The sequence below is a fragment of the Microcaecilia unicolor genome, chromosome 14, assembly GCF_901765095.1.
Source record: "Microcaecilia unicolor chromosome 14, aMicUni1.1, whole genome shotgun sequence".
Taxonomy (NCBI): Eukaryota; Metazoa; Chordata; class Amphibia; order Gymnophiona; family Siphonopidae; genus Microcaecilia; species Microcaecilia unicolor.
Genome location: NC_044044.1, coordinates 23,248,926 through 23,274,411, shown reverse-complemented (window position 1 = coordinate 23,274,411; position 25,486 = coordinate 23,248,926). Strand labels below are relative to the sequence as shown.

Below are 25,486 nucleotides of genomic sequence, written 5' to 3'. Positions count from 1 at the left end.
CTGGGAGTTGTTTTCCTCAACTTTCCTGGTCACAGTGTCATTCTTCACTTAATCAGAGCTATGGGAACACAGGATCAATAACATGTTTATAAGCTCATGTTTTCCTCCATTGAATTTGCTGCCATGGAAAATTATATTAGTTTATCATAAATCAGATCACAGGAGACCTAGACCAATGTATCATTACAGCTGTCTATATTATTTACATGTGGCCTTCAATTAGAGGGCGGCATGGGCCAAGGACAGAGGCACTAATAGCAGTTTCCCAAAATAGATGTCCGTTCGGATCAAGCAACAAATCTCTGGAGTCAAGAGAGACAACAGAAGAGAACATTATTTTAAGGCGAAGCTCTGTATTCCTTCTGCCTTCATAGAAGGATGACTGTGTCCATGTTAAGGCAAAGTTATAATAACACTACAGCTGGTAAAGGAGATTTTCGATTGAGAATAATGATTTTATGTTCCTTATTTCTAGGATTGAGTGAGTTCTTGCAAATGGTTAATGCAGTAATTAGCCAATGCCAGACAACTTTCCGTGATGCAGAGAGTTATGTAAAGGAAAGATTTTTCAAGGAAGGTGACCAGATCTTGGGAGGGATAATTACAATCAGTTACTCTATATGGGACACATCCTTAAACTTTACAAACCCCAATGAATCTGAATACTGCAGTAAGTAAGTATGAATTTACTTATTATGTTTTAGTACAGACTTCTAAACCATCGATCAAATCATCTAAAGCTAATACAAACTTTCGCAAGTATATATGACAACACACACAAATCTACCTCGAGAATACACACTTCACAAAATAGATTCCTAAAAAGTCCCAAGTCATCAGACCTATGTTAACTGGTCTGTTCATTAAAAGTTGCCTTCACTTTTTGAATTATAAGATCTTGGTGGTGCTAGAATTACTCAACAGTGTAGAAATATAATGTTTCTACGTAGTCGCTTTAGTACTGGTGTAGTATTTTGTTAACAACATCTCTCACTTTACTGTTGCCTCTCCTCCATATTTATGGGCTTAGACTTTGTGGCTCAAGTGTGGATTGTTTGCTATACCAAGGAACATATTGCCTTCAAGGTTTGCATCCTGGTCCACAGGGTTATTTATGGCGAAGTTCCTGGATACATGTTGAACCTTATAAATCTACCACACAAACAGCAGCAGTCTATCCCGAACTTACTTAAATTTGCATTATCCAGACTGCAATGGACTTAGATACAAATCAATTGATGCATCCAGCTTTTCTTACATAAGTACACAACTGTGGAACACTTTGCCCCAAACCGTGAAATCTATCCACAACCACCTTAACTTCAGGAAGTCACTGAAAACCAACTTGTTTAAGAAGGCCTACCCCCCCCCCCCCCCCGACCCAAATCAACTTTCTACTTCCTGCGACACAGCAAAACTTTGGACCGTATTGGACTTTTATCACCACCCCCTCTTTATTTCTTTGTTGCTTTTATTTATGTTTCTTATATGCCTACTACTACATTGTGTATTTGTATTTTATTGACCGAAGCCTGCCTCTACGGTATTGTGTAAGCCACATTGAGCCTGCAACTAAGTGGGAAAATGTGGGGTATAAATGTGTTAAATAAATAAATATGGTACATTCTTCTTTTCCTTTCCTGTTATTTGCTTCAGCTTCATAATTTTATTTATTTATTTGTTGCATTTGTATCCCACATTTTCCCACCTATTTGCAGCTCGATGTGGCTTACAATTTTCTGTCATGACTTAAGTCATTTCAGAATACATATACAATTAGTAATATATGTAGAACATGAACGCTAAATAAACAGTCGGGCAAAAAAGGAGAAATATACAAATGGTATCACATATTGAACATGGATTGCATATTAAAATCAGGGCTTTTTTGAGGGGGCACTCGGGGGTACTGAGTACCGGCACCTTTTCCAATGTCTGCTAAACTTGACCCATGGTCCCCAAGTTTTAATGAAAAAGCTCAGGCTCTACACAACAATCCTACCTTGTCATAGATTCTGTGACTGGTTGCAGGGGGCCTGGCTATTGTGGGGTGGGGTCCCTCAGTGATCACCCCACCCCTGAAGGGTGGCCTGGCATTTGAGTACCGGCACCTTTTTTGCTAGAAAAACTGCACTGATTAAAATTAAACAATACGATATAGGGAGAAAGCAATCCGATTGTTAAGTAAATGATGGTGAATTACAGTTCCAATTATAAGTCATTATGGTATGTCGTGTTAAAGAGATGTGTCTTCAGTGCCTTACGGAAGTTAATTAGGTTGTAAATTATTTTCAGGTCCAATGGTAGAGCATTCCACATTTGTGGACTCAAGTATGGAAAGCTGGATGCATGTATTAATTTATATTTTAGACCTTTACAGCTGGGGAAGTGAAGATTTAGGAATTTTCCATTAACAAAGTCTTATTTTTGTTATATTATTTGAAAATCATATCAGAAATGTTGTCTTAAAGAGCAGCATTTTAATATTTTATAAATAAACATGTCATCTAACATTTCCTTGAACTTCTTGGGGTCTGGCTCCTGCCTATTAAGATGCCGACTCAATGGCCTTGACCATTTGTGGGCAATATAGAAAGTGCTTCTGATAGTGACTGTGGTCCCCTATTATTATTATTAACATTTGTATAGAGCTATCAGACGCCCGCAGCACTGAACATCTGACATAGAGCGATAGCCTCTTCAATCAGTAGGGGTCAGATGTATGTTCATTTTAGTTATAGTCCACTCCCCCACTTGTAAGACACATGCATAGATAAATAAACCCTACATATTTCTCCAAAAGATATTCCAAAATAACAATCAAAAATAACCAGATCTGACCCAGTTTATGCAAGTCCAGATAATTCTAACACAAAACAACATCTGCTGGGAGGTAATTCTGCAAGGTGGGAGATGCCTCAGAAATGAATCTTACTTGAGCCTGACTGGACTATTCAATTTCTCTTTCTCTGAAACACTGATATACACACTCCAGATTGTAGTGGCCTTAAATACAAATCTACCTACGCCTCCAACTTTTCCTTCATTGGTACACAACTGTGGAATGCTCTCCCCAAATCAACAAAATCCACTCAAAACTATGTAAATTTTAGAAAAATTATTGAAGACCATTCTGTTCAAAAAGGCCTACTCTCCAGACTCTACATAACTGACCTATTCCTGGCGTCAACAAGATTCTTGGACTCTATTTCTTTGTATTACCTTTGCAATCTTGGTCTTTAAATGATACCTATTTGTTTACTATCTTACTTTGCATCGTTTAATTGTACGTTTTGTATTGTAGCCTTCCCTACCGTTATATATGTAAGCCACATTGAGCCTACAACTAGTGGGAAAATGTGGGGTATAAATGTATTAAATAAATAAATAATAACAGCAGTATATCAACTGGCAAAAAACAGTTAAAGCAAGAAACAAGATGTCAAAAGACCTGGATGAAAAGTAAAAAAGAACATTGTATAAATTGTTATAGGAAATTATTGACATTTGCTATCCTTGCCTCAATTTATGGACGACCTCATATGGTATAATCAGGAGATGGACATGGTCTGTACTAAAGGTATTATAGCATAGAGCCACTTATTGAATTGTTTTGTCAGTTATTTGCTGTTCATTATTTAATAAAAGCCAGAAGAGCTGTACAAGGATAATTTGCCCTTTTAAGTATCTAATTTGCTTGCTAAAGTTGCCTGAATGAAAATTTATTTCCGTAGCAGCTGAAGGTTTATCAGACTTCCATGAGGCAGAAATTTCACCTACGGTGGAGTTGTAAACATTTACAGCTGCTTGAGTAAATGTCTGTCCCTAGAATATTTTAAGTACACACATATTTTAAAATCTACATGTCTGCTTGCAAAGTCTGACCACACTCTTCATAAACTCCACTTGTGTATTCATCTACTAGAAAGGGACAAGCCATCATGTCAATGCACCTTGCTTTACTCTTGTCAGGACACTAGAGTATGCCATTTATACACATCTGTTGTCAAATGACAGAAAAAAAATGGATCCCTAAATATCTGTACCCCATATTGCATACCTGATTTCTGAAGTCTTTACAAACTATTGTCCTCTCTATATTTCCCAGAGTACTGTGCTTTGCATAGCTCCATCCTCTTTCAATTATAGTGGAACAATCATGCTGATAACCGCCCCCCCCCCCCCCCGATATTTAGCTTTATTTAATTGGTCAGAAAGGATGCTGACTGATTAGAAAGCGTGTAACTGGCTATCCATCGACGTTCAGCACTTAACCGGCTATCTACCAAGACTTCTAACTTGTATGATCTACCTCATTGTGTTGAATATGCAGGAATTCATTTGCATTCTTATTTCAACATAAATGTCTGATATTCTTATCTTCTTTGGTTATCTCCAGTTCTGTGCTCTCACGGTTTTCTTCTTTTCTTTCAGATCGTTCTTTCCAGGTTTCTTTTGCTTCATCTGTTGCTTCCCCATATCCTTTGTTTTACGGGGTCCCCCAGGGGTCAGTACTTTCACCACTCCTTTTCAACCTATTCTTGAGTCTTCTTGTATCCTTGATTCAAACCACTGGTGTATCTTTTCATTTCTATGTAGATGACATCTTCTGTTTCTTACTCATTCGTATAATCCTGTTCTTACTCCACTTCAAGATTGTCTTTTCCTTATTTCCAGCTGGGTATAGAATCATAATTTGGTACTGAACAAAAAAAAACCTGTTGCTTGTAGGCTTAGCTGTTCGTCGATTACAATCCATTTGTAGATATTTTGATCAATTAACATTTCAGTCCTTGGCTTTGGCTCTTCTTACAACTCAATTCGACTACTGTAATAGCTTGTATTTAGGCTGTCCATGTTCCACTTATCTGTCACACACACAAGTCCGATCATATATCTCAGCAGTGCAAAAATTTCATTGGCTCCCCATAGAACAGCACATAATCTTTAAGTTATTTACCCTTACCATCAAAGCACATAAAGTAGGTCTTTATTCTTCCACCCATCTGCTTCACTCAATAGATAACCACAGATTAGTTCTTCCCAACCCTAAATCAGCTCAGTTTGAATTCACCCATCATCATGCTTTCTTTTTTTGCATCCTCTTTCTTTTGGAACTCTTTTCCCCCTGCATTTGGGCTGAGACATCTTTTAAGAAGTTTAAATCTGGTATAACACTTGGCTTTTTCAATAGACTTTTCCATTTATATCTTAATTTTCTAAGAGCTGGTGTTCACTTTATTGTCACCTATGGGTTATTCCTCTCCCCCTTTCCCCCCCCCCCCTTACCTCCCTTTACTGCCCCCTGCTTAAGTATGTGTGACCTTGTTTGAATGACTTTCTTCTTTCCAATCGTATATTGTAGTTCCTTTTTCATTTAATGTTTTAAGTTTTTATTAGATTGTAAACTACCCAGTTCTGTGAGTCAGCTTGGGCAGTAATGCAAGTTTTAATAAACTATAAATGATTTATATACAAATATTTTGGCATCAATGATCAAAAACATGGTAAGAGCAGAGGTTAGCTAGATAGAGTCAGTGGGACTTATGCATCATGGTCTGCCATTTAACTTAGGACAGCCTTCACCCTGAACGTCCTTATGCACAAACGTTTATAACCATTCCGAATTTTTTAACTGCATTTGGTAGCCAAATTTGACTGTGTCATACCCTAGTATATGTTTAGCCAGTTTAATGATAACCAGTCATGTCTGAATATCAACATAACTGGTTATCTTCAAACTGGCAACCCCCCCACCCCCCCCCAGATATTCAATGCCAGTCACCAGAAATTGATTTTGGCATTGAATATTTGTGTTCAGTGAGGACCATGGGAGACAGCCTGGCTATCTCACAAGGTCTGATTATTGAAGCGTTTGACTTTAAGCTTTCCTGAGACCCAGTCCTGCTTCTAAACCCCAGGTCCCCAAACAGCCTGATGTCTGGTGTCATACTGAAGGCAATGGAGCACTGACTTAATGTATTTCAAGGAAAGACCAAGCATTACTGCAAGTTAGGATTGAGTGTGTGCTTGCATATGAGTTATAATAAGAAAATATTTAGGGGTTAAACATTTCAAGATTAATATATATCAGCAGGTCTTCGGGGGATCTTAGTATCACACAAACATAAGGTCTTGCAGGGTTTAGCTAAGATTAAGTGGCAGAATTGATGGATATATTTTGGTATCGGGGAAGGAGGGGTTCCTGCAAATCATGATTATAGTGAATTAGTATAAAATTATGTGAATAACATAGTAGATGACAGCAGATAAAGACCTGTATGGCCCAACCAGTCTTCTCAACAAGATAAACTCATAGCATAAGGTTTGATACAAGACCACTGTTGTATAGTTTATGTATAGTTTATGCTTCTAAAGATGTGTTTGATTGCTTGCAGAAACCATGACGTTGGTCGCTTGGATCATCTCTTAACCTTTTATTTTGCTATTGAGGAGATCAACCGAAATGCAGAAATCTTACCCAATACTACTCTGGGCTACTATATCATTGATTCCTGCTCTGATGCTTGGTTTTCACTGCGTGGCATTCTGAGAATATTATCAGGAAAAGAAAACCCAGTTCCTGGCTATACATGTTATCCGAAGAGCCAGGTTGCAGGTTTCATTGGAAGCCTCCCTTCATTGGCATCACAGACAATTGCCAGACTCATCGGAATCTATAGATACCCACAGGTATAGAATCAACCAGATTCAATTTATAATCTCTAAACTTTCGCTGTTACTTTCTCTTTTCCCCTGTCCATCTTTTGTTCGCCTTGATTATTGATGGTGGTTTCTTGGTTTGCAATAATTCACCACTTATTTTTCAAATACTCATGAATCTCTGAACGGGGTTCACAGGAAATTCCTTACAGAAAAGTATGCCTTGCTTAAGTCAAAATGCTTCACATGAACTGGCAGGAATATCCTAAGTTTGTTTTCAGGGTGTAGACTAGTCATCAGTGGCGTAGCTAGGTAGTTGACACCCGGGGCCGGTCATTTTTTACCCCCCCCCCCCCCCAAATCCAGTACTAGGCATACCGAGAATACAAAACACTCAGGACCTATAGAGCAATTCTACCATACCATAAGCAGTCATTTCTACAAGTCACACAAGGAAAAGGAAAGCATCTTACACACTACAGTGAGCACTAGAACATCAATTCACCTATTGTAAAACGTAACCTGACAGAATAGTACAGATCGTCGATCCTGCACAGTCAATGCCAACTGAAAGCCATGTCTTTTTCACAAACACAGAAACACCCTAATCCACTATAGAATAAGTAATCATAAACTTTCTACTTAGACAAAAATTAAACTGAACCCCCAAGGTGCCAGATTCTGCTTACAATGCAACACCACAGAAACAGAAAATGTCCCATAGTACTGTGCAAAATATAAAGACAGCAGATGTAAATTTGAACCAATCACCACTTTACAAATTAACAAATAGAAATAAAACAAATATAGAAAATAAAATAATACCATTTATTGGACTAATACATTTAGCTTTCAGAGGCCAAAACACCCTTCCTCAGGTCAATACAGTATAGTGCTTACAGTATCCTATCCTGACCTGAGGAAGGGGGTTTTGTTCTCCGAAAGTTAGCCAAAATGTATTAAAATTAGTCCAATAAAAAGATTACCTTGTTTACATGTTCTATTATAAACATTTATTAACACAGCTACAATACTACTTTATCCTAAAGCAAAAAAATAAAAATATATATTTTATTTACAGTTTGTCGTCTCTGGTTTCTGCTTTCCACTGTCTTCCTTCCATCCAGCATCTGTCTTTGTTCTCTCTCTGCCATCCAGTGGCTGCCCTCTCTGCTGTCCCCTCCATCCAATGTCTGCCCTCTATCCCTGCCCCTTCCATCTACATCTGCCCTCTATCTCTGCCCCTTCCATCCACCATCTGCCCCTGTCTGCCCTCTCTCTCTCCCCCTTCCATTCACTGTCTGCCCTTTCTCTCTGCCCCTTCAATCCACCATTTGCCCTCCATCTCCCATCCATCCAGGGTCTGCCCTCCCTCTCACTCCCCCTTCCATCCAGGATCTGTCGCCTCTCTCTGCCCCTTTTTTTCAGCCCCCAGTTTCAGTCCCACTATCCCACCAGTCCCGAGCTTCAGCCCCCAGCCACTTCTCCCTGTCCCCTTTTCAGCCCCCTAGTTTCAACCCCAGCCCTTTTATCTCACCAGTCCTGAGCTTCAGCCCCAGCCACTTCTCCCTGCCTCCTTTTCAGCCCCCAATCCCCACGGTTTCAGCCCCTGCCCATTTTCAGCCCCCAGTCCCACTACAAGCCCCCTTATCCCACCTACCCTCCTTTTCAGCCCCCTTCATCCACATGCTTTGCATTAGGACCCCCTTTTCAGCCCCAGAACCATTCTCCCACCTGACCCAGGCATGCCCCATTTCCCCAGCAGCTCCAGGCATGGCCTCTTCTCAGACCCCAGTTCCAGCCTCCTTCTCCCATCTGAGAATCCCCTCGCCTCCCCACCCCATTTCCCATCTGAGAATCCCCTCACCTCCCCACCCCATCTCCCATCTGGGAACCCCCCATCTGGGCTCCCCTTCTCCCATCTGGGCTCCCCACCCCATCCCTTCTCCCATCTGGGCACCCCACCCTTCCCCTTCTCACATCTGGGCTCCCCTTCTCTCATCTGGGCACTCCACCCATCCCCTTCTCCCATCTGGGCTCCTCTTCTTCCATCTGGGCACCTCACCCATCCCCTTCTCCCATCTGGGCTCCCCTTCTCCCATCTGGGCTCCCCACCCATCCCCTCCCATCTGGGCTCCCCTTCTCCCATCTGGGCTCCCCACCCAACCCCTTCTCCCATCTGGGCTCCCCTTCTCCCATCTGGGCTCCCCACCCATCCCCTTCTCCCATCTGGGCTCTGGGCACCCCTTCTCCCAACCCCTTCTCCCATCTGGGCTCCTCACCCATCCTGTTCTCCTTTCTGGGCTCTGGGCACCCCTTCTCCCAACCCCTTCTCCCATCTGGGCTCCCCACCCATCCCCTTCTCCCTTCTGGGCTCTGGGCACCCCTTCTCCCAACCCCTTCTCCCATCTGGGCTCCCCACTCATCCCCTTCTCCCTTCTGGGCTCCCCTTCTCCCATCCCCTTCTCCCTTCTGGGCTCCCCAGTCCCCACCCATCCCCTTCTCCCATCTGGGCACCCCCCACCCAACCCGACCTGCCTACCAGCTTCTCCTGCTTCCACCCTGCCTTTAAAAAAAAATTTGTAACGCGGAGTTGCAGGCAGGCAGCGCCTCGCGTCTGCCCTGCTTGTAAAAGAAGAAGTAAATCCATTCTCCTCGTCGTATTGTCGAGCCTTCCTTCACTGAGTCCCGCCCTCCTCTGAGGTAACTTCCTATTTCCGCGAGGGCGGGGCAGGACTCAGTGAAGGAAGGCTCGACGATACGACGAGGAGAATGGATTTACTTCTTCTTTTACAAGCAGGGCAGACGCGAGGCGCTGCCTGCCTGCAACTCTGCGTTACAAAATTTGTTTTTAAAGAAAAGGGGAGCAGTGGGAGCGGAGCACCCCCCACCCGCTGACACCCGGGGCGGACCGCCCCCATCACGCCACTGCTAGTCATTGCCAATATATAGTTGTATTACAGCTATAGTGAATTTTTCTTATTACTTCAAACCTCTCTTAATATACAGTACTTGTATCTTTGCTTATCATCTGTTGTTGTAACACTTATAGATTCCAAAGGGAATTAAGACAATCAAAGACAGGATTAATAGTTGAGTCAATTTATTGTGAGATATGTTCATGTAGACTATGTTATGGGTTATATTCTGATATGGTGTCAAAAAATTCAGCACTGAAAAAACTTAGCATAGAATGGTATTGTATAAAGACACGTAAGTATGGGCATCCTTGATAGCATAGCAAACAGAGCCAGAATCCATGGCGCCATTTAGGCACCAGCTGACACCAGGTATGAATCCCAGCGTGAAAACTGGGCATAGATTCCCCTAATTCTATAACACTGTGCATATTTTAAGGGAATGCCACTATCTTGCCCATGTCTCTCCCATCGTTACATCCCCTTTTCAGATATGCATGGAAACTCTTAGGTGCTATTTTATAACTGATCGTGTAAGTGTAGTTCCACACGGATCTACCATATTGGGCACCTTGTTTCTGATCTAATGTTTTCCATGCCGAAAACTTGTGCTGAAATAACGCTTAATGGGCTGTTTTACAATGCGGGCTTACTGCTCACACATTCGGGACTGCCGCCGGCCCGACACAGCCATGGGCAGTAGTCCCACCCTGAGCATGTGCCACTTCCGGGGGGAAAAACAAAACCTCTGGAAATGGCTTGCACGGCGGTAATCAGGCAACGTCGTGTGCTGCCCGGTTACCGCAGGGTTAGTACGGGAGCCCTTATCATCATGTCAATGGGTGGCAGTAAGGGCTCCCCTTCACATGGCCAAGCGGTAAGTGTTCTCTTAGATACCATAGACAAGAGATTCTAGTATTATCATGAAGAACAAAACAAGCCATTTTATTAAAACCCAATGTGGCCATGTTTCATCCTCAAGCTGTGTCAGAGAGAGAAGAATGCCCTCACTTATATTTACAAACGTGGGATGAAATATAACAATTCTACAGCAAAATCAATGAAAGAAATAAATGTTCAACACCTAAATGTGGCACTGTGGCTTGTAACTTATAGTATTCTGTAAGTTAAATATGTAAATGTTATATCTACCCAAGGTGAAGCATGAGGGTGTTATGTATTCTGTGTGACATTTCATTAGATTATCTGATTGATTCACTGCACAAATAAGTGTTAATGTCTGAAAAGATGAAATCCTTTGGCCTTTTCCATCCTAGATCACTTTTGGATTGACCGAAACATCACTGAATGAACAAGTTGAGTTCCCATACTTTTATCACAGTTATCCAAATGATTATTCTCATTTCCATGGTTTGACTCCACTTCTGAGACTCTTTGGATGGAGTTTTGTTGGGATTCTCACCTCAACTGATGAGAGTGATATATTGTACTGTGAGGAACTGAAGAAGGAGATTATCAGGAGTGGGGGCTGTGTAGATTTTTTGGAATCAATTCCAAATCTTGCGATTCTCTCTCCCGATGAAGGAATGAAAAGAACTTTTCAGGTGTTTCAGAAGATGTACAAATCAAAGAGCAATGTTTGTATTATCCATGCTTCCAATATACTCACAGTAGAAATATTCTGTGTGAAATTATCAGATATTATTGATAGCAAACTGTATATCTTCTCTGCGGAGACCTCGTCTCTTAAGAGTAAGTCTAAGTATACCAATCCTGCAAGATGTACTGCATTGAATGGCTCCCTAAGGCTTACTATCCGAGAAGGAAATATTCCAGGTTTGAAACACTTGCTCCAAAATCTACATGCCTCTAGGAAGACTGCATTATTTGAATGTGATTTACGCAATAACAATAAAAACTGCACAAGTTCAGAGATACTACCTAAGATTGATGGTTCACCAATTCCTTTCCAGTTCTCTTACAGTCTTTATAACATGATTTATGCCATGGCTCATGCTTTACACAAATTGTACACAACCAAATTTCAACTTGAAAATAGTCTTAAAATGGAATTTAAGCCATGGCAGGTAAAATCTACAGATTCACCTTTTCTAGCAAGTGTAATGGGTTTTTTTTTCCTTACAGTAAAATTCATTTTTGCTAATCCTCAGATTCTATATACGGCTCCCAAAATTGCACAAGCAATTGGCATTCATTTAAATGTTCACATGTAACTTTCGGTGCCAGGATCAGCACATACATTGAACGCACAGATCCAAAAAGGGGGTGTGGCCATGCAAGGGCTATGGGTTGACCAGGGGCTTTCATCCAATTTGCACGCAGTAATACAGGAGTGGCACGGATCCTGGTGTGAAGTGATTTTTGTAAACGGCAGTAATACAAATTTGAGCATAACATTTTATCAGTGCTGATATTTTGGTGCCATTTTGGTGTGGAGGAGTGGCCTAGTGGTTAGGGTGGTGGACTTTGGTCCTGGGGAACTGAGGAACTGAGTTCGATTCCCGGCACAGGCAGCTCCTTGTGACTCTGGGCAAGTCACTTAACCCTCCATTGCCTGCCGCATTGAGCCTGCCATGAGTGGGAAAGCGCGGGGTACAAATGTAACTAAAATAAATATATACAATTTTGTCGTAAATAGTGTAGATTATTGGTGTACATAATATAAAGCAATATATAAGATTCATATAAATCCATATGGAAAATTGCAGTTAAATATTTTAGCTTGGCTATAAATGAAGACCAAAAAAGAATCTTTCTAAAGGTTGAATAAGGGATGAAATTCAAATATAGAACCTGCAAATAATCCTAGGGATTAGAGAAGAAACCATATGTAGCCTAGAGCTGTTTCTCTGTTCATTTTCATTGGAGGAAAGGGAAGGGGGAAATGCTCTGGAGAGCATAGCTGCCTTTTTAACCTCACTATCCAGTAGATACAAGGAGCCATGAGAAATTGAGGGACTGGGCTGTGGGAAGATTAAGATGGTGAAGCACATATATGAGTAGGAGTGGCCTAGTGGTTAGGGTGGTGGACTCTGGTCCTGGGGAACTGAGACACTGAGTTCAATTCCCACTTCAGGCACAGCTCCTTGTGACTCTGGGCAAGTCATTTAACCCTCCATTGCTCCAGGTACAAATAAGTACCTGTATATGGAAGCAGCTTTTGAACCTACCATGAGTGGGAAAGCATGGGGTACAAATGTAACTAAAATAAGATGTATGAATGAGTGTATAGATGTACATATATACTCAGATATAAACACATTTTTGGCATAAATAAACTGCCAAAAATTGTATCACAGTTTATATTCAAGTCTTCCCCCATGGTGTCTGGCATTTCTTCCACTGGTGGTCGTAGCAACCATCTTGGGATTGGAACCTGCACAGGCAAGATATTCCTTCCTGTGCCAGCTCCAATCTCAAAATGGCAGCCACCAACTTCTGCAGCAATATTGTGAGTCTGCTGCTGGAAGTCACGGAAGCCATTTTGACAGAGGAAGACAGCATGGGCAGGAGTCAGTTGGATCACCCTTGCCCATGACTATCTACTAGACCACCAGGACAATATGGTAGACCTGGGGATGGGTCTAAGGGTGGGTCTGGGAGGGGACAGAGAAAGTGGGAGCTCTTTTGGTTTGATGGGGCCAGCAGAGGCTGGGCAACACAGGGGAGGGAGGGAAGTTAAAAGAAATGGAGGTGAGGAATGCTAGACACCATGGGGGAGGGAGGGAAGAGAGGAATATGTGAATATAAACTTTCAGTTTTATTTGAGTTAACATTCCCCCCTCCCATGTTTTAGGAGGCCAATGTAATTTCTGTTTTTCAATATTAACCTTCCCATTGTTTTTTAATATTTGTTATCATCAATAATGTGCATTATTTCTCCATAGTAGAATAGAATATTTTAAATTAGTGTTCATTCTTTTGAAATAGCTCTTAGTTTTGCAAAACACTGTTAATGACATCGCCCAATGATAGGGAAATGACTTGCATAGCAGAAAGTTCAGCCTTCGAGGAAGACAAGAACTGCCTTTTCAGAGATGCAGGAGGGGAAAGAGGCAAACAGCTAAGAAACCAAGTGGAGAATCCCTTGGAAGTCCAAACAAAGGAGAGGGGTCAGGAGAACTCTTTAAGAGAATAGATGATTCTTCAGAATATTGAAGAAATGCCCAGAACAAAAAAATAGTTTTTGATTTGTTAAAGTGCTGAATTTTGTTCATTAATCTTATAAGATTTGGGACTAAAATCTAGATGCCATAAAACGCAATGCTTAACAACTATTCTAATCACAAACTAACCAGAAAGGGTATACAGAAAGTAAACAAACTCCTGTTGTCTCAGTCTTGAAGGCCCAGTGTGAAATGTGCAAGATGTATAGGTCCGATACCTCAATAAGTGAAGAAAACCTTCAAACCCAAACGATTCTGTCGAAACAGACAGCCGCGATGTAGGAAATAAGCTTGGCTTTGTTTAACGCCGAAACACGGCCCGTGTCGGGTCATCTGTCAATAAAAGACTCCTGTTGTCTCAGTCTTGAAGGCCCAGTGTTGCTTTTTATTGTTTGTAACAACTATTCTCTAAATCGCTTATAAAATACAAATGTAAATCTTCTTTCCGTGTTGGAATTTAGGTGAGATTTCTTATTGAAATTTCAAAGGAGGGCACTTCTATGCACGCAATGCTCTATGCACAACTGACAGAGCTGTATAATTAGTGCACTTCACTAGGCAACACGCTCATGACGTACCCAAGCTCCACCAGTGTGAATGCCCCCATTGCAGTTACAAAGGCACAGGATGTCTAACGTGTGGGTTGCATGCACCCAATTGGCACTACTGTTCGGGTAGTATGTGCGACCGGCGGTAATTCCAATTTTGGCACGTACCGAATCCCATGGTATTCAAATTTTATTTTCTATTTTTTACCGTGGGGACTTTCCTGGCCGTAATCGGCAGCATGCCCATGTTAGCACCTTACCGCTAGGTCAGTGGGGTAAGGACTCAGTCCGTAAATATTCACATGCTAGTTTTAATATTAGCACAGGCACATTTCCCGGCCCATGAAAAAATAGCCTTTTTCCAGATGCGGTAAAAAATGGACCAGGGCACGTTTTACCGCAGCTTTGTAGAAGGACCCCTTAAGCAGGCAGTACTGTTCAATATCAGCCGTGACCACCAAATCACTATCTGGTTAGTGACAGGGAAGGAGTCAGGTCAGAGCAAGGACTCACTTATTTTCTGGTGATTTTCAGTCCACTAACTAGTTACACTCGTAGAAAAAGTTAGATTAGAAAAGCTTAGGTGCCATCATGAACGATAGAGACTTACGATTTCCCCCACCAGACAGAAAACCCATTCAATTGGAATATTGATTGATGGGCATGAAAGCAAATGCTGGAAAACTATTAGCTCTGAAAAATAGGGCCTAACCATCCCTTCCACAGCTGTCTCTTCTGGCAAGTCTAGATGTTGGCTTGTGCTATCAACTGTAAAAGCTATGACATTTGTCCAAATTTTTTGTCCTGTGGTTAAAAAAAAGAGAGAGAATGGTACAATATAGGGGATAAAGTGCTTCTGTGTATGAAAGAAGAGCAAGACTTGGGAGTGACTGTGTCCAAAGACCTTAAGGTGACCAAGCAGGTAGAAAAGACGATGGTCAAAGCCAGAAGGATGCATGGGTGCATAAGGAGAGGGATGACCAGCAGGAAAAAAGAGGTGGAGTATTGTGTGCAATTCTAGAGACCGCATCTACGGAAATATAGAAACAGGATGGATTAGGTCCACAGGGTGGCAACCAAATTAGTAAAAGCTCTATGTCATAAAACATATAGGGACAGGCTTATGGACCTCAACATGTATACACTGGAAGAGGTGTTAATGTACATGAGGTGAGCCTTTTCCAAATGAAGCAAAACTGTGGAATGAGAGAGCATAGGAAGAAGTTAAGAGGAAATAGTCTTAGCAAGAATCTAAGAAAATTCTATTTCATGGAAAGGTTGGTGGATTCATGGAATTGCATCTCAGTGGAGGTCATGGAGATGAGGTCTGTGTTGCAATTTTAAAAAGAGTGGGACAGGCACATGGGATCAGTTAGGAAAAGGAGGAGCTAGAAGTTATTGAGGAAGGGCAGACTGGATGGGCCATTTGGCCCTTATCTGCTGTGATGATTCTATGTTTCTATTCTAAATTGATCATAAAAAATTAATTAATGAATAACACTAAAATCTAGAGTTTTCAATAGCATTTTTCACTCCTAGAGGTCTCTCCGGTCCCATGAACATTATGGTAGATGATGTTGAATATTTCCCTTGGATTGGAAAAGCAATTCCAAAACAGTAAGGGTTTTTGTGTGTCTGTGTTTTGAGGCAGGAGTGAGAGTGAATTCAGAGTCACTTCTTCTGTAGCTTATACAACTACTTGAGAAATAAGGTATCAAACATGCAAAGGGGTAGACTTAGTACAAGTCTTAATCTCGCATGTTTTAGGATAAAATATCAAGGATTTATACCTAAGCAAACAAGAAAAAAATATTCTAACTTTGCATTATCTTTCTAGCTCAACCAGTACCTTAAAGAGGTCCATTTTAAAGCCCCAGATGGACATGAGATCTTCTTCGATGAGAAAGGACATGCTCCAACTCATTATGACATCATACAGATTTTTCAGTTCCCAAATTTGACAACCATCTGGAGCCATGTTGGAAGCTTCCAGCCCTCAGCTCCCAAGGACAAGCAACTCTTTGTGAACCAAACTGCCATCAGATGGAAAACTCCCTCTAACCAGGCCTGACACTCTCTCTTTTGTTTATAATCTGGTTAATAACATGAAAACAGAACAGAAGAAGAAAAGGACTTGAACATGTTTGCAATCACATGTTTTTGTAATTGCAGAATAAATATTCCTGCCCTTTGTTGAAAACCTTCCCAGTATAAAATCTGTCTTTAAATTAGTTCTCATGTAGCTACTGTCTGACGGCTCAGAAATGCTCTATTTACTGGGGGAAATTTTAGCATGCTATGATTAGTACATCGAAGCCATGGTAGAAGACATGGAGGGGCATAATCGAACGAAAACGTCTATCTCCATGGGCGTTTATCTCCGAGAACGGGTCCGTGAAGGGGCGGAACGAACCGTATTTTCGCAAAAAATAGACGTCCATGTTTTATTCGACAATTTGTGAGCTGGGCATTTTTGTTTTTCAGCGATAATGGAAAATGAAAGCGCCCAGCTCAAAAACGAATAAATCCAAGGCATTTGTTCGTGGGAGGGGCCAGGATTCGTAGTGCACTGGTCCCCCTCACATGCCAGGACACAAACCGGGCACCCTAGGGGGCACTTTTACAAAAACAAAAAAAAAGGTAAAAGAGCTCCAAGGTGCATAGCACCCTTCCCTTGTGTGTTGAGCCCCCCAAATCCCCCTCAAAACCCACTGCCCACAAGTCTACACCATTACTATAGCCCTAAGGGGTGAAGGGGGGCACCTACATGTGGGTACAGTGGGTTTGGGGGGGGGTTGGACGACTAAGCATTAAGCAGCACAATTGTAACAGGTGGGGGGGATGGGCCTGGGTCCACCTGCCTGAAGTCCACTGCACCCCCTAACAACTGCTCCAGGGACCTGCATACTGCTGCCAGGGAGGTGGGTATGACATTTGAGGGTGAAAATAAACAGTTGTGAAACATCATTTTTTTGTGGTGGGAGGGGGTTAGTGACCACTGGGGGAGTCAGGGGAGGTCATCCCCGATTCCCTCTGGTGGTAATCTGGTAATTTAGGGCACTTTTTGGGGCATTATTCGTGAAAAAACAGGGTCCAGGAAAAATGCCCTAAATTCTAGCTACAAACGCATACTTTTTTTCCATTATCGGCGAAAGGCGCCCATCTCTGTTCGGGTGATAACCATGCCCCAGTCCCGCCTTCACCACGCCTCCGACACGCCCCCGTCAACTTTGTACGCTTCCGCAATGGAGTGCAGTTGAAAACGTCCAAGTTCGGCTTTCGATTATACCGCGTTATTCGTTTTTGTGAGATAAACGTCCATCTTCCGATTTAGGTCGGAACTTGGGCGTTTTTCTCGTTCGATTATAAGCAGGATAGCAGACCAGCTCTCTTATAGAAAGAGGCAACTGTTGATTGGGGAATATGATTCTATTTCTCTGTTTCTTCCTCTCCTCAGGTCCTCCGCTCTGTGTGCTCTGAGAGCTGTACACATGGATACAGGAAAGTTATTGACCGTGAGAAGCCGGTCTGCTGCTTTGACTGTGTCCCCTGCTCTGAAGGGGAGTATTCTAATACCACAGGTAGACAAAACACATCATGGCGGTTTATATATGTATATATGAAATGCCTTTAGTTAATGCAAACCAGATATACACCTATGGGTACTGGATACATAAATATAGCAAGATGAACACTTCCTGCATCCTATATCATAGTTAATGATTCAAGTTTATGCAATAAATGGAGCTTCCTGGCTACGACCACTTAGCTTGTGAAACAATGTAGTGTTCTCCGTAGTAACACTTATTGGGGCATAATCGAACCCAAACGTCCATCTCCATGGGCGTCTATCTCCGAGAACGGGTCCGCAAAGGGGCGGGACAGACCGTATTATCTAAAAAAGATGGACGTCCATCTTTAGTTTCGATAATACGGTTTGTGCCAGGCAAATGCCTTGGAGTTGTTCGTTTTTGAGCTGGGCGGTTTCGTTTTTCAACGATATTGGAAACCGAAGCGGCCCAGCTCAAAAACGAACAACTCCAAGGCATTTGGTCGTGGGAGGGGTCAGGATTCGTAGTGCACTGGTCCCCCTCACATGCTAGGACACCAACTAGCCCCCCAACTCCCCCCCCCACTCCCCACAACTGTACACCACTACCATAGCCCTAAGGGGTGAAGGGAGCACCAAGATGTGGGTACAGTGGGTTTCGGGTGGGTTTTGAAGGGCTCACATTTACCAGCACAAGTGTAACAGGTGGGGGGGGGGGGGTGGGCCTGGGCCCGCCTGCCTGAAGTGCACTATACCCACTAAAACTGCTCCAGGGGCCTGCAGACAGCTGTCATGGAGCTGAGTATGACATTTGAGGCTGGCAAAAAAATATATATTTATTTAGGGTTGGGGGGGTTGACCACTGGGGGAGAAAGGGGAGGTCGTCCCTAATTCCCTCCGGTGGTCATCTGGTCAGTTCGGGCACCTTTTTGAGGATTGGATGTGAAAAAAAATAAAACAAGTAAAGTCGACCAAATGCTTGTCAGGGGCGCCCTTCTTTTTTCCATTATCGGCCGAGGATGCCCATCTCTTAAGCATGCCCCAGTCCCGCCTTCACTACGCCTCCGACAAGCCCCCGTGAACTTTGGTCTTCCCTGCGACGGACTGCAGTTGAGGGCGTCCAAAATCGGCTTTCGATTATGCCATTTTGGGCGACCCTGAGAGAAGGATGCCCATCTCCCAATTTGTGTCAGAAGATGGGCGCCCTTCTTTTTCGAAAATGCCCCTGATAACCTGTCTGTTAGGCCTATATATGTGAACTATTGTTTCCTTCTTCTTAAAAAATTTGACTTGTTGGTAATGAAATGTTTACAAATGAATCCTTAAGAAATCTTATGTTCCATAGATGCAGAGATCTGCATGAAGTGTCCAGAAGATCAGTGGCCCAGTGAGAAGAAGGATGAGTGTCTACCGAGAGTCATTGATTTCCTGTCCTATGATGATCCCTTGGGTGTAACTTTGTCTTCAATTTCTATTCTCTTATTCATTATCACTGCCCTAGTGCTGGGAATCTTTATTAAATATCGGGACACACCAGTAGTGAAAGCCAATAACCAAAATCTCAGCTACATCCTCCTCATCTCCCTCATGTTGTCTTTCCTCTGCACCTTGGTATTCATTGGTCAGCCTGGATCAGTGACTTGTCTTCTCAGGCAATCTGCTTTTGGGATGATTTTTACCATTGCTGTTTCTTCTGTGCTGGCAAAAACTGTCACAGTTGTCATTGCCTTCAGAGCCAACAAGCCCAGCAGCAAGTTAAGAAAGTGGGTTGGGACAAGGGTCTCCAGCTATCTAGTCCTTCTCTGCATCTCTGGTGAAATTGTCATATGCACCGTATGGCTGCTCATCTCTCCTCCATTCCCTGAATATGACTCACAGTCTGTAACTGGGAAGATGATTCTACAGTGCAATGAGGGGTCCACTATTGCATTTTATAGTGTGATTGGGTACATGGGTTTTTTGGCTCTTCTAAGTTTCACTGTGGCTTTCCTAGTAAGGAAGGTTCCGGATAGTTTTAATGAGGCTCAGTTTATCACTTTCAGTATGCTGGTGTTCTGCAGTGTTTGGGTATCCTTTATCCCATCATACCTGAGCACCAAAGGCAAATACATGGTGGCTGTGGAGATATTTGCCATCCTGGCTTCCAGTGCTGGACTTCTGGGCTGTATATTCACCCCCAAGTGCTACATTATTCTGCTCAGACCTGACCTGAACATGAGGGAGTATTTAATAGGAAAGAAATCCTAAAAATGTCACATGAAAGAGAATTTCTTTAGCATGATATTGTGTTCCTGCCCAATGAGGAAAGTTGAGAACTGCTCAATATTTTTGAAAGTGATTGAAAAATGAAATACGAATGCCTTCTTTATAGCCTGAAAACAGTAAGGCAAATTTTCAAAGGAAGGTAAATATTTACTGGCTGCTCTTAAACTTACGACTTCCTTATTCCTTATTTTATCGTCCTCACTTTAATATTCCCTTGTCTCTTGTTTGTCCTGTTTCTCTGCCCTAATTAGATTGTAAGCTCTGTTGAGCAGGGACTGTCTCTTCATGTACGTCTAAGTAGCGCTTTAGAAATGATAAGTAGTAGTAGTAGTAGTAGTAATTTTCATCCCCTCTACAGATAGTACCAGGCTCTAAAACAGTCTAACTGGCCCATGATTTATTTCACACTTTCTATACCACACTATCCTAGATATGCAAATATACCAGACTATAATCTATTTAGGAAGATGGTTGGAGGAGTAGCGCTCTATGTGAGAAACAATATCACAGTGACACGAAACGCAATAAAAATGGTATGAGGCTTGCACCACGCGACCTCAATTCATGCCCTCTAGTGGTTGATGTCTGAGTGAGAGTTCTCCATCTACAGTCCTGCCAGTGGTGAGGGCTTTTCCACTATCATATTTTCAAGGGTGAAGGACAGGCAAGTTCTGCAGGACTCGAAAGGAACCTGTCTTCTCCTACCAATTGAAAACACAATATTAAAGTTCCACCCCCTACTAGCAGCATTGCATTCGGAGGACACCCACTCAGCTTAGAGGGAACAGTAGTTTTGGGGCGGGTGGAAGGTCAGGGTATAGTCTTAAGAGGGACTTGTTGGTGGGTTGCCTATTGGGAGTTGCTTGTTGAACGAAATGCTAGAAAGGAGATCTGAATTGGGGGACATTTCTTTAGGGGACTGGAGTGGTGCTCATCTGTTGAGGGTCTGGATCAGGGAGTTTCACACTACTGGAGTGCTGGTAGCATGACTGTACCTATTCAGCACTAAAGTGGGCAGTATCACTCACCGCTGTCAATAAAGAGGGTTTGGTCGGGGCAGTGCAGCAGTGGTATTAGAGAGGGGCCTGAGATTATAAGGGGTACCGGTATTATTCAGTGTCAGCACCCACATAGTTAACCAGCCAAATTTAGGACATCAGGGCTATAGGAAGGCACGGGGAGGGCCTGCTTGGATGGCTGAGGTGGCAGGGAGCCTTCCGGAGGGGTTCTTGCTGTTGCTCGGGAGGAGAGTAGAAGGAAAGAGGGCCATTGTCGAGGGGGCAGGAGGGGGTACAAGAGCTTTTATTTTCACAAAAAGAAAAACCCTAAAAATCAAACGTTATGCAGGCTCCACCATAACCAAAAGGGTACATATTCCATGGGTTGAGAAATCCTGCCCTAAGGTTTGGCCATTGTTGTTCATAGCTGGCAGGAATTCTCCAAATATATAAAATGTTATTTTTTTGTACTATTGGTCCTTTTTATGCACTATACATTAGATATATTTTTGTGAATTTTGCAGGCTGGCAGCAGCAACAGCGGGAAGAACACTTATGTGGTGATTGCCTGATGCTGGTGCTCATACCATGTATGTAATGCCGGCCCATATCCGGCGACCAGCATTGAATACCTGGTTTCACTTTTGACTGTGGCAACTTAATCAGTCAAGCCAATATTTAGTGCTACCCTTTTAAGAGCTTAATGGTTAAAGACAGGCCACCTGTTTATGCGGCCTAATTTAACCACTAAACATGGCTGATTTGGCATTGAATATCTGCGCCTAACTGGCTATGTCATGAGATGTGGAGGGGCATAATCGAAAGGGGGGCCAAGTTTTCCTGAGGATGTCCTCACAGGACGTTCCAGTGAAGGGGTGGGGAAACCTGTATTATCAAAGCAAGATGGGCGTCCATCTTTAGTTTTCATAATACAGTTGGGGATGCCCAAATCTTGACATTTAGATCATCCCTAGAGATGGTTGTCCTTAGACTTGGTCATTTCTGATTTTCGGCGATAATGGAAACTAAGGACGCCCATTTCAGAAACAACCAAATGCAAGCACTTTGTCATGGAAGGAGCCAGCATTCGTAGTGCACTGGTCTCCTTGACATGCCAGGACACCAACCGGGCTCCATAGGGGGCACTGCAATGGACTTCAGAAAAAGCTCCCAGGTACATAGCTCCCTTACCTTGTGTGCTGAGCCTCCCAAAACCCACTACCCCTAACTGTACAACACTACCATAGCCCTTATGGGTGAAGGGGGCACCTAGATATGGGTACAGTGGGTTTCTGGTGGGTTTTGGAGGGCTCACATTTACCACCACAAGTGTAACAGGTAGGGGGGGATAGGCCTGGGTTCACCTGCCTGAAGTGCACTGCACTCACTAAAACTATTCCAGGGACCTACATACTGCTGCGATGTACCTGAGTATGACATTTGAGGCTGGCATAGAGGCTGGCACAAAATATTTTTAAAGTTCTTTTTTGAGTTCTTTGTTTGTGCAGCGCTGCGTATGCCTTGTAGCGCTATAGAAATGCTAAATAGTAGTAGTAGTAGTAGTTGTAGGATGGGAGGGGGTTAGTGACCACTGGGGGAGAAAGGGGAGGTCATCCCCGATTCCCTTCGCTGGTCATCTGGTCAGTTTGGGCACCTTTTTGTGCCTTGGTCATAAGAAAAACTGGACTAGGTAAAGTCGTCCAAATGCTCGTCAGGGACGCCCTTTTTTCCATTATGGGTCCAGGACGCCCATGTGTTAGGCACGCCCAAGTCCCACCTTTGCTACGCCTCCGACATGCCCCCAGGAACTTTGGTCATCCCCACGACGGAAGCAGTTGGGGACGCCCAAAATCGGCTTTCGATTATGCCGATTTGGGCAACCCTGTGAGGAGGATGCCCATCTTGCGATTTGTGTCGAAAGATGGGTGTCCTTCTCTTTTGAAAATAAGCCTCATAGTCAGTTAGCAGCTAGCCGCTAACAGCAAATGTTCAGCGGAGATAAACAGTTATCTCTTACTGAGTATTTGAAGTTAGGTTAGAGGCCTTGGACTATCCACATGTGAATGAAAAGACTAGTACAGTGAAAGAAGAGGTTGACATTTGGAATACACACCTAGCCAAGACCTTAGAGAAAATGGCACCACTAAAAATGCTCATATGCCCCACTCACAAATGCTCACCTTGGTTTTGTCCAGAACTTCAGATCCTTAAACACAATCAATCCCTACTCCCCTCATTTACAGCAGAACTTAAGACATTCCTTTTCACAGATGCATACTTTTAACTTCTCCATTTTATCTCATGATGGCTGAACTGGATAGGCTGCACAGTACTGAAGCACTACCCACTCCTTTTCCCTTCCCCCCAATCTATCTACATTGTCGTTCTACCCTACTTCCCCTTTGGTCATGTCCTGTCATTGTCTAAATTTTATATTTATTTTCTTGATTTTATTCCATTCTATGTACTTTTAGCATGTAAGTCACCTAGACATTCATTTGATGAGTGGGGTAGACAATTCTTAATAAACTTGAAACTAGAAACACGAAGGACAGAAACTGGAAAGGAGATGGCGTAAATCTTGCTTGGATGAAGACAGGTTAAAATGTAGGAAACACATGACAAAGTATCGCCAAGTCTTAACACTATTTTAATGCATTGCACAGGCTGCCAATTCAACCAAGTAGCTGTTCATTATAGTAAGCAGCCTTCTACAACCCCCACAACAGAACCAGCCTGTCCAGTCAAAACTGAACTGCAATGATTTTGCAGAATTTACAGGCATTCCAACCTAGTCTCCATTTTGATAACAAGGAGCGCACAAACTCACCCCCTCCTGACTCTCATAAATGGGACACTTTTAACCCCAAAACAGAGGAGAACCTTGACAAAATCCTAAGAGATCTTTGACCAACTACCTGCTCCCTCGACGTCTGCCCATCAAAGATAGTGCAGCAGGCATGTATGGGCCTTATAGAAGGCACCACAAAAATTGTGAATTCCTCTCTATCTATTGTTCAACCGCCAACATCATTAAAAAGGGCAGTGGTGCATCTTTTGCTAAAGAAAAAAAACCTTTAATGGAAGAAGCAACAAACTTGTTAGTCACACACACACAAAGAGTAATGCAGTAGGACATGTTTCTCCACTTCAACCCTTGCTGAGATAATAGTTAATCACCTCTCTGACCTCATGTACAACTTTCTTTAAATTAGATCCCTTATTTTCTAACTCTTCTTACTTTCTTATCTATCTATATGTTCCATATTTGCTGATACCCTATGATGTATAATAAAATGTTTTATTATGTATTGTGTTGATACTGTAATTAGTATACTATGCCATACTTTGTACTGTTATTTGAATATTTTACTGCTGTAATTGTCTATTGCTTATGTTTAAGCTATTCTTACTGTAAACTGCCTTGAGTGAATTCCTTCAAAAAGAAGGTAAATAAATCCTAATAAATAAATAAATAAATAAATAAATAATAATAAAATGCTATTTAGTTAACTCTTGGCCAGTAAAATAGTTTTGAATATTGGTCAATTAATGAACAAAGAGAAGAACAAAGATGCAGAAGCAGAGGCAACAAACCCAAAATGGAGAGAGTGATGGGCTAGACTTGGGTAGTTTCTCTCCAGTCACTAATCAGTTGGCAAAGATCAACATTTACACTGAATATTGTGACCTCAACTTGAGTACTGCATTCAGTTCTGGTCACTGTATCTCAAAAAAGGTATAGCAGAATTAGAAAAGGTTTGAAGAAGAGCAACCAAATTGATGAGGAAAAGCTAAAGTGGTTAGGGCTCTTCAGCTTGGAAAAGAGACGACTGAAGGGAGATATGATTGAGGTCTACAAAAATCCTAGGTAGTGTTGAGGACTACAAAATCCTGAGTGGTGTAGAGCAAGTAGAAGTGAATCGATTTTTCACTGTTTGAAAAAGTACAAAGACTAAGGGACACTCAAAGAAGTTACATGGAAACACTTTTAAAACAAACAGGAGGAACTATTGTTTCACTCAATGAACAGTTAAATTCTGGAGCTCATTGCTGGAGGAAGTAGTAACAGTGCATAGAATTTCTAAATTTTAAAAGCTTTGGACAAATTCATGGAGGAAAAAGTCCATAGCCTGATATTGAACTAGACATAGGAAAGCCACTGCTTGCCCTTCGGTTGATAGCATGGAATGCTACTACTATTTGGACTTGTGACCTGGATTGTCCACTGTTGGAAGCAGGATACTGGGCTAGATGGACCATTGGTCACACCCAGTTTGGCTATTTTTATATAGCTCCATTCAGCAGTTGTATCCATTTGTATACCAACACTACCTATACTTGCACATTCCAAATTACACATTTTGAGGCAGATTCAGTAAATGGCACCAAAGGT

At 42.4% G+C, this 25,486-nt stretch overlaps 1 protein-coding gene across 1 annotated transcript; it reads left to right on the top strand.

Annotated features, from left to right (window-relative positions):
- The first annotated feature begins 378 nt into the window (after window positions 1-378).
- LOC115457060 (vomeronasal type-2 receptor 26-like) lies at window positions 379-20,074 on the top strand. Its single transcript, XM_030186484.1, has 8 exons — window positions 379-424; window positions 476-670; window positions 4,435-4,507; window positions 6,399-6,693; window positions 10,859-11,629; window positions 16,115-16,342; window positions 17,735-17,858; window positions 19,173-20,074. The coding sequence occupies exons 1-8, from the start codon at window positions 379-381 to the stop codon at window positions 20,072-20,074; spliced, it is 2,634 nt and encodes an 877-aa protein (XP_030042344.1).
- The last annotated feature ends 5,412 nt before the right edge of the window (window positions 20,075-25,486 follow it).

Excerpts from the sequence above, each read along its gene's own strand:
- LOC115457060 (XM_030186484.1), top strand. The coding sequence starts at position 379 with ATGACTGTGTCCATGTTAAGGCAAAGTTATAATAACACTACAGCTG. Across the intron at positions 671-4,434 it reads CAATGAATCTGAATACTGCA|ATCGTTCTTTCCAGGTTTCT; the intron begins GTAAGTAAGTAT and ends CTTTTCTTTCAG. Across the intron at positions 11,630-16,114 it reads TGGAATTTAAGCCATGGCAG|CTCAACCAGTACCTTAAAGA; the intron begins GTAAAATCTACA and ends TTATCTTTCTAG.